A 13077-nucleotide genomic window follows, 5' to 3' on the forward strand; every position below is an offset into this window, starting at 1 on the left:
AATGTACGCGTTTGCCGCACGTCTGAGACTTTTCAAAGATTCAAGGGTTGTACCTCTCGCAAGAAGTTTAAGTCTTACAAGATGAATGTGCAGTGTACATTTCTTTACGGTGTGATTGAAGAAAATGTGTTTGTTGAAGAAACCAACCGAGTGTGTAGATACATTGGCATGGATTAAACAACCACACACTACTTCTCAAGGAGAAAGTTGAAGACCTTTGCTGGAGCAAAAATATGTGGAAGACATCATGTATGGACTGTCCAATGATGATGTTTAAAAGCTTTTCCATATGCTCCCTTGCCACAACGGGTGGAAGGTGCAAAATCGACCTTGAACTCCACACCGGGTGGATATCCAGTTTGGGAGAGCTACCAGATTCTTGGCAATGCACGAAGAAGTTGCAGGATTATGGTTTGAATTTCTAATCTCTCCTATCTTTGTCGATATTTAAGCTGCTTTACGAATTACTAACATCTCATACAGCACGCCTTAGCAAGACACGTTGATCTCGAATATCACCTCACACGTGATTGTTTCAATATGAAACTCGTCAATGTTGTTTTGGTCCACACCGACAACCAACATGCCAACTTATTCTCCAATTTTTTTTTTATAAATCATCTTTGATTAAATTAATTTTGGTAAACGACATCGAGGTAAAACATGAGTTAATCCACATCGGGAAATCGTTTTTGTTAATATTTTTCTTGAGAAAATTCAAAAAGATGTTTTTAAAAGTTTAAATTTACTTTTTGAATTTTAGGGGGAGTAAAATCCTCAGAAAAATACAAAAACATTGAAAAACATCAAAAAGCACAAAAAGCACAAAAACAAGAGAAAAACAAAAATGAGTTTCCTGGTGAGAAAAAGAGAAAATGATAGTAAATCATTGGTCAGTCGAAACCTCTTTGAACTTAAAATGAAAAACGATAAGTAGCTCTAAATAAGATGTATCGGTAGGCTCACAATCATTTTAAAGTGTGCAGGGCAATATAAACCTAATCAATGGAAGACCGTGTGGGAACCACTCATTAGCATATGGTCTTGGTACCGAAATTTCATTTGATAGATTGCTGAGGTTCAGAGATACGTGGTCTTTATGTTGTTTATCATCTGGGTATCATGGTTGTTTCTTTTACCGAAAACAACGGGGACGTAAGTCTAGAACTTCCATGATACCATATATATGTGTACATACTATACATACATGTATATAATATATGCTGCATACGACCATCAATAAGTGATAAAAATATCACATTCATCCCGAATAAGTGATTCTAAATCACAACTATCATCCGAGAGTTAAGTTCGTCTCCTTGTCGGTACGATGATACTAACATGTTCACGGACTTGCTCTCGTGCCTTGCATGCATCCGAAAATCATTTTCTTATTAATAAGTGATTTTATCACATAGGGCTTGTTTTCATCTCAAATAAGTGAGTATCTCACATTTTAAATTAGGTCGATAAGTATTAATCATACCTAAACGTATCCCCAAGTTATATGATTACATCTGATTGTTGAGTTTAAGTGGACAACAATATCGATAATCGTTATAAGATGCTTATCTAAATACTAACTAATAGAACAACAAGTGTGTTTTGGCATGACCATACACTGATATGATTCTCTTACCCTCGAAACTCGAAAAAATAATATATGTAAATATTTATTTATTGCTCTTCGTCTTTTACTTTTGAAAAATTCAAAAATACCAAAAAGATTTTAGGTCTGTTTTAATATAAACTTTATAAAAGCCAAAAATATTTTACTTCTAGTTATTTTTTGATTGACCGATGTTGGAACTAGATTCTGTCCCTCCTTAAAACCTGATTGAAAGCCGGAAAATAATCGGATCTACATAAATGGTTGAAGTTGACAAATTTTGAAAGTTAAAAATCTAAAATTGAACAATTTTAAAACTTCCAGAATGTTGTCGGTTAGTAGTTGAATGATATTTTGGTCACACGTGTGTCGTCTGTTAATACTGTTTAAAATCAATCCTTAGTGAGATTTTCAATTGAAAATTCTCTAAGATTGATTAAAACTCCAGTGGTTCTTCTTATTACGTGTTTAGCTTTATTGTGTGTGCAGATGTAGCATTCAAGCAAGCTATAGGTAAAGAGAACGTGTGAGAGGACAAGCTATGAATTGACGACACGGCATTGATGCATTCAGTGGATCAAGATGATTAAGATAATCAAGTTGCAGTTGACCACTCTTCAACACCACGAGGATCTGAAGCCTTGAAGATCAAAAGATTCACAAGCTACATTCAAGGGGGAGCTTGTTGATGCACCTCCTGACTGTGACAAGTCAAGATGTTTTGTGGATTCGATAGTGTGAAGTCGAACATCACGAGCATCATCCAAGGGGGAGTTTTTTTATTCGTTTAGTATGGATGCCGCTAGTGACGTTCGAGACCGTTCAAGTCACGACCGAAGTCGACGGAATTCCTCTGTTGGTTTGACTCGACGTACGAGATACAAGTGACGGCGATATGATACAATACGAAACGAAAATGACATCATCATTATGACATTATGATGATGATGTAATGCTTGTGAGAATTTCATTTTCACACACACGAAACAATCTGTATGAATTATATATGTACACGAAATATAGGTGTTTCTTGTTTTAGCTAATTTGTGTTTTGTGTATCTATGCATATGCCGCGAAATACATGTGCCACGAAATACATGTTCCACGAAATACATATATTTCATGTATGTTTCGTGTAATGTGTTTTAGCTTCGCGTGTCCCTTGTTGTATCACCTATAAGTACAACAGGTTAGATTTCATTCTGTGAGAGTGCATTTTTAGAGAGTTTTGGAGGTTATATTAGATATTATGTACTAATACTCTGTCAAAATCAATTGAGAAACTTTTGAGTGATTTGGTTTTTCTTGATTGATTGTGCTCTTGCTTGGTTGTGTGTAAACCAGGGATTTCGCACATGTGTTTATGCATTTGATAACTTGAAATCACCTTGTTCTTGGATCCTTTCAGGGACCTACAAAGGTCGTCTTCACGACATCCCCGAGCTAGGATCTGCTTGGTTTGTCGATCCTGAATATAAAAGTAGGGATGTGAGAAAACAACATTAACAAAATTATCCTGGGTTAATTTACTTACCGAGAGGAGGTTTTTTGTGAGATTGGGCATGACTAAAACATCCTTTAAATCAAGAGAGTTAAAAATTTTGGTGTTGCCAGTATGAGTAATTGGAAGAGACTCACCATTACCAACAAAAACTTTTGCATTACTTGAAGTAGGAAATGGGTTGGAGACGTTGTTTGGGGATGGGGCCGAAGCACCCGAGTCGGTGGTCCTATCTGGAATAGGAGAATCAACATGGCACAGAGCATGGAATGCATGGGCCAATTGTTCATCCACAGGGGTTGTAGAACTAGCAAAGGAGACTAGTTTGGGGCATTGAGTAGCATAGTGCCCGGGTGTCCGACAAAGTTGACAATTAAGGGGTCGACGGGTACGGTTGTATGCGGTCATGGAGCCACGAGAAGAGCGTGGGTAATGAGAGGGGGTCCTCTGCCACGCTGGGAACCGAAAGGGTTTGGGCTGCGGATTGGGTAGGGTCGGTTTGAGGGTCGTGGAGTATGGTGTGCAGTGAAGGAAACAGATGGTGTTTGGCTTCCATGGAGGGCTTTCATGAAGAGTTCATGACTTTCAGCAAAGGCTAAAAGGTCCGGAAAGGAAGGTAGCGGGCGAGAGGAGCAGATTGAAGTGGAAAAACTTTCGAAAGAAGGTCAAGGCCGCATAAGAACCAATGTAATTGGTTCGTAGGGTCAATGCGATGACCAATGGCACAAAGGTTATCACAAATGGCTTTGAAAGCACGTCCAAATTCCAACACAGTCTTATCACGTTTTTGGGTTAGTCTTAAATTGTCTCGAAGATTTTTCACCCTCTCAATTGAGGAATTGCTATAGGCGGCTGCAAGAGCAACCCGAATTTCACGGGCTGTAGGAAGGCCTACAATAACCGACAAAGCTTCTTCCGTAAGAGAAGCGTTGAGGAGAATGATAGTTTTTTGTTCATCCGCAAGCCAAGTAAAAATTTTGGATTGTCTACTGCTTTGTTATTTTGAGTGATTGTTTGGGGGGTGTGGGTTTCGAGCCATCAACATGGGGAAGAAGGTGTTGGTAAGATAAAAGGGGTAACATTTTAGTTTTCCAATATAGGTAATTCGTTGAAGATAGTTTAATTGCAGGCATACGTGTGAGTCCGGTCATCGGAAGCGACTCGGAGGATGAGGATGCCATAACAAGGAGATAGGAAAAAAAGATGAGGAAGAGTGGAGTGGGGAACATATGCAAAACAAGAGGCAGAAGGAGATCTGTGAAGAAATAGGAAAAAAGGGAGGAAAGGAGTTGGAAAGGATCGGATGGGAAGAGGAAAGAAAAAACGTTTTTGGGAAAACACAACCTTTAGTTAGGCTGATACCATGAGGTAGTGTATGATTGAAATAATTGGATCATTACAAAGAGAGGATACAACAAATATATAAAGGCCTATACACACTATAATAAATGAATAATAACTGAACTAGGGGAAGTGAAGGATCAGCATCATCTAATAGTTGTCAATAGCGAATAGTGGTCACTAGTGACAACTTACCTATATGTTGCGTAGCTAATAGTGACGAAATAGTGCCTGCTATTTCATGTTTAGCAATGGTGGAGAAACAGAAAAATACATGTTATCAATTAGTGGAGATGAGGAAAATACAAAAAAAAAATACATGTTATCGGACCAAAACTAAGGTATTGAGTAGTCGAGATGAGAAAAAATGAAAAAGAAAATGTCGCTATTTATCGCTATATACTATATAGCGATAACATATGACAACTATAGTTAGAGGACAAAATAGACCAAGAATGTCTTGATAATTGTATGTAAAACAAAATGCACTACAATAAAATGAAGTTATTCCAATCCTAGAAAAATGTTGCATTAAGCCTTAAAAAGGTTGCATTAGGTCTAATGCAACCCTTTATCGAAAGCTTCATTAGGTGAAGTTGCATTAGACCTAATGTAACATTTTTATTAGATGATGCAACCTTTCTAAAAATAGTTACATTTACTATTCAAATGCAACTTTTTTATCATGCAACCTTTTTATAAGCTAATGCAACTTTTGTAAGGCTCAAATGCAACCTTATTAACAATCAACTGCAACCTTTTTTAAACTAAAATTCAACTATTATTATATTTTTTTAGTAAATGATGCAACCTTTTTTACAATAAAATGCAACTCATATAACATTGTTTGAAATACTAAAATTTCTATTAATATGCGCAATTACAACGGTACAATAATAACAAATATCTTATATTATAATTTAACATACGTACAAACTCAAAATAACAATATAATCAAAATAAAGTTGTCAATAACAATAATAAAAACTAACAAAAACCTCCTACTCATCTCTAAAATCTTGAAGTACTCCAATAGGTAGCTTTTCCAATACATTCCAAAGTTTGCTCGTTGGCTTTCAAAATCTTTCTATATAGCTTGTAGCTCCGTTTTTTTTTTCCTTTGGTGGTCTTCTTAAATTATAGCTAAAAGTACAAGAATAAAAAAAACATAGGTGGTGCAAATCTCAAACATATATAAATCAATTACCTTCTCAGAACATAAGGTTTGTAGATCTAACATGCTTAAACAACTTCGTCTATGCTATTTGCATTCGTCATTGGCCATAGAACAACTGCAGACTAGATTTTATACCCATGACACAACTCATAACCAAGTTATAACATCCGTACATCATATAAGAAATAATAGGGAGCTTGACACATTTGGCTCCCTAGCGTCAGAAGCTATACAATTCCTGACTAGGATCCAACGAGTCATCCACAGCAATTGTTCAGCCTTAGGGGGCAGGGTGTTGTCTTTGGTAGATTAGGGTTTGCAATTCAGAAAGTGGTGGCGGCGCCGCTTGTAGCCCGTTTACCTTTTGTTTTGATGTAACTTGGCAAGTATGAATCAAATTACTATTTTTTTTTTAAAAAATGTAGGTATTAATGGTCTTATGTTAAATGTAATGCATTTATCCATAGTTGTTAATAGCGAATAGCGACAAAGGACCTATATGCTACATAGCGAATAGCGACAAATAGCGACCGCTATTTTATAAATAGCGATACACTAGAAAAAGAATTTTGAAAATTTTTATATATATATATATATATATATATATATATATATATTATATCAAAATACCTTGATATATATGTTATTTTACATGTATATTGATCTTTTACCATGAGTTCCGTATATCATCTAAATATATATATAGCAAATCTAAAACCATTTATTCTTAACGTAACCTTTCATGAAAAAGGTTGCAATTATATATAAAACTAGTTTTTGCCCCGCCCGCGTTGCGGGGCAATAAGCCGAATAATTCTCTCTCATAACATGTATGTCTGTGTTTCGGTTACTTGTACATACTACTTATAACACGATCTCAAAAAAAAAAAATTACATCGAGTCAACCAATTAAAACAAAAACACTACCATACTTTTACTAAAAAAAACTAAAACAATGGAAAGACTATAATTTAAAACTGGGAGCAAAATTGTAAAATTTCAGGACAACTGAGCATATACCAGACATGCCTGGACGAATAAAAATTACACCTATGCCCGCCCGCGTTGCAGGGCGTTAAATCAAATATTTCTTAGTTTCATAACATGTATGCATGTATTTAGGTTACTTGTACATACTACTGATAACACGATCTAAAAAAATACATCAAGACAACCAATTAAACGAAAACACTACCACAGTTGTATATAGCTACAACCATAAGTTCGATCTACAGTTGTTGTTGTCTCTTATTGGATGTTGAAGTCGGTACACCATTAGGTGGAGGCACCATTATTTATTTATTTATTTTGGCTTTTTTCAACTGAATTTTTGGTTATATACATTTGTGAATGGATTTTACACAATTAAATGCTCAGGTTGTCCATCCCTTAAAATCTAACTGCGGCAAAGCGGAATAGAAAACACGGACGAGCCACATGCAGGGAAACTTGCACGTGTGGTTCTGGCCGGGGACCCCGGTATACTATACTAAAATTACATGTCTGTAATTTTGAGCTGGGGTAAAATATTAATTTGTCAGGACCAATGAGGAAATGTTAGACAACTGCTTGACACAATAAAAGTTATATTGAGTAAACCAAGGAAAATAAAACAGTAGTATAGTTTTGCAAAATAAAAAGGTAAAACGATAGCACGATCATAATTTTTAACTGGTGGAGATATCGTAATTTTTGAAATGAGAGGAAAATCATAATTTTGAACAGAGGACAAAATCGTAAAAATATGTTGGACTGGGGGCGAAATCATAATTTTAAACTGAGGGCAAAATCATAACTTTGAGTATGGGGGCAAACATAATTTTATTTTGAATTGTGTGCAAAAACGTAATTTTGAGTTGGGGGCAAAATCGTAATTTTGCAGCTAGGGGCAAAAACATATTTTTATTTTGAAGGGGGCAGCAAAAGCGTAATTTTAGACGGAGGGTGAAACCGTAAATTTAAACTGGGAGTAGAATTAGAAATGGGTTTTTGAACTGAGGGCACAAGCGTAAATTTTGAGCCAGGGAAAAAAGATAATTTTATGTTAAATTAGGGGCAAAAACGTAATTTTAAACAAAGGACGAAACTGTAATTTTAAGCTGGGAATAAAATCAAATTAAAAATGCGTTGAAGAAATGGGTTTTTGAACTGAAGGCAAAAGCGTAAATTTTGAGCCAGGGAAAAAGATAATTTTATGTTAAATTAGGGGAAAAACGTAATTTTAAACAAAGGACGAAACTGTTATTTTAAGCTGGGAATAAAATTAAGTTAAAAATGGGTTGGTCCAATAGGAAAGTGCCAGGCCAGCTGCCTGGCACTATTCCCCTAACTTAGAAATGTATGTATAGTAAAAGTAAATTTGCAACTAGTTATGAAAAAGGTTGCATTAGATCTTCTAATGCAACTTTTGCGTTCAATTATGTTGCATTAGAGTCAAATGCAACTCATCTAAAAAAGATTGCTTCTAAAAAGTTGCATTAGGCCTATTTTCTAGTAGTGATGCGAGGGAATTAGCAAGTTTTTTTCATCATGCTCTTACATTTAATTCCTGATGTGTTGCAGTTGCACAATTACAAATTCCACTCAAGATCTAGTTGTAACTGTTGGTGGAACCACCTGCTGATCGAGCCTAACTCGTGACTAGATAAACCTATAAGAACTCACATGAACCGAATATGAGATGAGCTCATGAGCCAAGTCTCGGACGCAAACTCAAGTATCCAGTCTCATTGAGTTATGATCCTACTGATCTATGCGCGAGTTTAGCATCAAGATAACCGAGACCGGTTTGCCTCAGTTCAAATACTCGCAATTGGCAAAAAAAAAAAAAAAAAAAAAAAAAAATTCTCTGTTTAATTATTTAAACAAGCACTAGCAATCAATCAAGCATCATCGCAGAAATCTTCATAAATCACAAACAATTGCTGTAACTTAGCCTACAAGACCCTTATTTGTGTGTAGCCTGATATCTTCAATAAACAAGTTCAAATTAAATTGAGAAGAACCCCCTTCTTCTATAGCCTTTTCAGCCATTTGCTTCAAGTATTTAGCCTTTTCTCTTCTTTCTTCACCTTCTTTTCCTTCATCCATAACCATTTTTACAGCTTTGCAAACATCCTCCCTTTTCACCTGCATTGCTCCATCATCTTCATCCTGTAAATCCATTACCCTTTGAGCACCAACTCCCACACCAATACCCAACACTTGTACAACCAATCTTTCATTAAAAAACTGGTCAGCAAACTGTGGCCATGTGATCATCTGGACACCAGCGCAAACCCCTTCAATAGTTGAGTTCCAGCCACAATGTGTCAAGAATGCACCCACGGCTCGATGCGATAGGATCAGAACTTGTGGTGCCCACCCTCGAATCAAAACACCTCTACCTTTTACTCGCGACTCGAACCCAGTGTCCCCCAACCATTTCTCTATCTCTGTTGTTCTACTTCCACCTTTTACTACCAAAACAAACGGAAATTGTGAATCCTCTAAGCCTAAAGCGAGTTCTATAAACTGTAGTGGTGTTAGTCGTGTAAGGCTTCCTAAACATGCATAGATTACACTGCGGCTTTGCTGAGAATCGAGCCAATTCATGCATTCATGAGTATTGATTGAGTCTTTGCTTCCACGTTGCGCTCTATCCAAATCATTCTTGTTTGAATTCGAAAACGGTCCAATGCACCAAACTTTACCTTGTTTCAGCTTTTTAAATTCATCTACATATCTTGTTTCCATCTCTTCAAAACTGTTTATAAGCGTCCCGTATGCTCCTAATTCTGTTGCTCTAACCTTTTCGCGTGCGGGTTTCATTTCCTTTGCTTTTGCGCTACTTCCCGGATTAAATAGTCCGGGAAGTTGCAATTTGGTCATGGAAATGTTATCCGGTAAACCCGGCAAGACAAACGGGTCAGAATCACCCAACTTTTCATGAATCTTGGAAACACATAGATTATGTGTGGCTAGCTGAGTAAAACAACTCATCCCATCGAAAATAACCCATGGAATTCGAAACTTTTTAGCGACGTCTGCTGTCCAGGGTAAATGTTTATCCGAAATGATGCAACATGGTTTCGGTTTAAGCTCGTTAAACACATCTTCAAGTGGTTTTTGAAGTGCGGCGAGTGCATCAAAGAAGTTTTTGGATAGTTGGAATGTGGGTAGATCATCCACACATTCACATCCATCGGGTAACCCGTAGTCAGAGGCTGGGAACCGGAGCTGGAGGAGTTTGACAGGAAGGCCGGACGTTATGGCGCGATGGAGAACCGCACCATAGCGTTCGGCGTTTCGAGGGGTTATGACAATGGTGACTGTGACAGAATGTTGTGCTATGAGTTTGGCCATCTCCACCATTGGAATGAGGTGGCCTGGGCACATTAAAGGTATGATAAGAAAATGAAGACCGGAAGCCATTTGTGGTAATGCTGCACCACCAGCACCTGCAGCTCTTGGTTTATAATAAAATCTTAAAAAAAAAAAAAAAAAAATTGACGTTAACAGATCTGAAGAATTGGAATTTTGGATGTTTGTTCGTGATGATGTAAGAGCATATGTAAGAAAAAGTTTGGCATTATTCTACATTATCACATGATTTGTATCTACTGTACTTGGAGACGTTAGAACTTGGACTATAGTGGTTCACATTTTCTATGACAAAAAAGTCTTTTGGTTTTATCCTGGTTCATATAATTGGACTTTCTGTTTGCTGGGCTTTTATGTTTGGTTTATGTACTGTACACTAATAATCTCATATTTTTAGTATATTGCTGGGCTTTCTGTTTGCTGATTGGCTGTTGCTAATGGGCTGCATGTTAGACTAAATTAAAGTGGGCTTCTGAACATATTGATGGACTGTGTGTTTAATTTTTCTTTTTTTAAAAGAGAGAAGTCAACTTCCACTTCTATGGTTAAAAGATTCAAGATAATATTACACAATACTTTAAGGTGTTTTCTTGTTTGATGTTGCTGAGGTGGTGAGTTGACAAGCAAATGGAACAGAAAGGATGGAATAACTGTGGAGTATAGAAGCATCACTACATGAGTCGAGGACCCTAATTTCAGATTTTCGTCTTCGTTCTCACATCAAAACATTTTCTTTCGGGAAAATCACGAGAACAAACTTTGACCAAGCTGATTTGCCAAAATGAACATTGGAAAGGGCTAACCTCTAGAATCATCACAGAAAATGAGAGTAGGAAAAGGCTATGTTGTAGCCGTTTCAATTATTGATGGACCCATATTTCAACTAATTAAATTTTAACGCATGTGAAGTTTCTAAGATGGTGACTACGTAGCCTCTAGATGAGGGTAGTGTCTAACCCATAGCCTTTACCACTTAAAAGGTTGGGTAAGGCTGAAACAACTGAGCCTTGGCCGTTCCCTTCGGCTTAAACGGTACCATTTCCTTATGTGTTTCCCTTAAGCCTCTGTTAGGTATCAAGTGGCGCAGCGAAACCGACACACACAAAAACCATATAAAAAAGCAAAAGAGAAAATAATAACACGACACAAGAATTTTAAGTGGTTCGGTCCTAATGGGGATCTATGTCGTACGGGCTGCAACTAGGTTATTTCATTAAGCTCAAGGCACACAATTACAATTACAATGACTAGGTGTATATAGAAAATAAATTAAGGTTTTCAGCTTGGGCCCTAAGAAACCTAACATAGGCCGAAACCGGGCCCAAGGTCTCTAAGCCTTCACAAACTCAACAATCTCCCACTTAAAGGCTTTGCAAATACTCCAACCTGCCATCCAAACAAACAATCAACCAAGTCATCTCTCTTAGGTATCAAGTGGCGCAGTGGAACCAACACACGCGTACAAACGCTATAAAACAAGAAAAAGAGGAAATAATAACACGACCCAATAATTTTACGTGGATCGCCCCAGTGTGGCACCTACTTCCACAGGTTGCAACTAGGTTATTTTATTAAGCTCAAGGCACACAATTACAATTACAATAACTAGGTATATATAGAAAATAAATTAAGGTTTTCAGCTTGGGCCCCAAGAAACTTAACATAGGCTGAAACTGGGCCTAAGGTATCTAAGCCTTCAAAAACCCCAACAATCTCCCACTTGAAGGTTTTGCGAATACTCCAACGTGCTATCGAAACAAACAAACAATCAACCAAGTCATCTAGTAACTCCAGTAATCTTCAATAACAAAAATCCTTCAAGTCTCCGGTTCTAAAAATAAGCTTAAACTTCAACCAATCCACCTAGTTGCAACGACCATTCTCATTAGTAACCTAAAAGGCTTATTGAAGCTCTTCACAGCTCCAATATGGTCATCACGGACCCAGTCATGCAAGACTAGCCAATAACTCATCCTCAATCTCAACCAGCTCCCACTTACCTGAATCACCAGCTCTACTTACTCTAGAGGAAAAAACACTCTCCACTAACAACTTCCCAGGAGAATTTTATTCGGATCTCTAGTTGTCCAAACCCAACGACGATTACCAAACTGTGTCTGAACACCCCTTGTGCTCCCACTATTACGAAAATCTTGTCCGTGATCAGACATTCGAATACGCCCAAGTGAATTACCTGTAGTCCCAAAGTCCTTTGCTATAACTGGACTCGTTAAACTCTCGAATCGGTGAACCAAGACTTTACTACTTGGAAGTTGGTTCACAGTAACCTACACACTCCGAAAGTCTTCAACAATAGATTCACTGATGCTTCATCAAAGTGGGTAACATGAAATGAAGCCAAACAGAATCTTGAACACACGAGCCTTCACTACCTTCCACCCATTCCCAATGCATCAAACCAATACACTTTCTTAGAAGCAAAATTTCACTAATGAATATTTATCACTTCCAATACCTTTCATCAACTTCTTCTGAGATAAGGCATGCTCTCGTTTCTTCAAACCTGGATATTTCATTGGAGAAGTTGTTCTTGTTATGTTGACAAGGAGCAACTTGTTGCTCGTTTAGTTTTAAAAATTGTTTCTTTGATTAAAATCATGTGGTTGTTGGTTATTGTTGTTAGGCTCCTTACAGCTGAAATTTTGGAGGGGGGTTTCCATTCTAGGTTATAGGTGTGGCTGAAAGGGCCTTAAGGTCGAGGTCGGTTATTAACAAAGTTGACTTCTTTAGTTTGGTTATCGGTTTCTTGGGTGTACCTCTAATTTTCTTGTGGTCCCTGCATCCTTCACAAGCCATAATCGCTGCAATTGACTTACTTGCTTAAGTTTTTTAATTTTTGAGGTTAAAGCTTCGATTTGGGCTTGAAGCAAGGTGGTTTCGTTAACCAGGGGCTTTTACTTTGGCATTCCCAGGGGTATGCCATTGAAAGTTAGTTTGGGCAATTTCCTCAATTTGATTGAATACTTTAGAAGGGTGCCTATTTCTTAAGATCTCCCAGAGTTATAATCTAGCATTTGGATCTGAAGTAATAGCAAATTGTAGAAGATGGAAACTTGTCACATTTCT

General features: G+C 37.2%; 1 protein-coding gene across 1 annotated transcript; it reads right to left on the reverse strand.

Moving 5' to 3' along the window:
- Positions 1-8479: 8479 nt before the first annotated feature.
- Positions 8480-10109, reverse strand: LOC110898372 (UDP-glycosyltransferase 73E1). The gene has a single exon (XM_022145154.2). The coding sequence runs from the start codon at positions 10039-10041 to the stop codon at positions 8560-8562; it is 1482 nt and encodes a 493-aa protein (XP_022000846.1). The 5' UTR covers positions 10042-10109; the 3' UTR covers positions 8480-8559.
- Between the last annotated feature and the right edge of the window lie 2968 nt (positions 10110-13077).

The sequence above is a fragment of the Helianthus annuus genome, chromosome 13 (genome assembly GCF_002127325.2).
Source record: "Helianthus annuus cultivar XRQ/B chromosome 13, HanXRQr2.0-SUNRISE, whole genome shotgun sequence".
NCBI classification, from domain to species: Eukaryota; Viridiplantae; Streptophyta; class Magnoliopsida; order Asterales; family Asteraceae; genus Helianthus; species Helianthus annuus.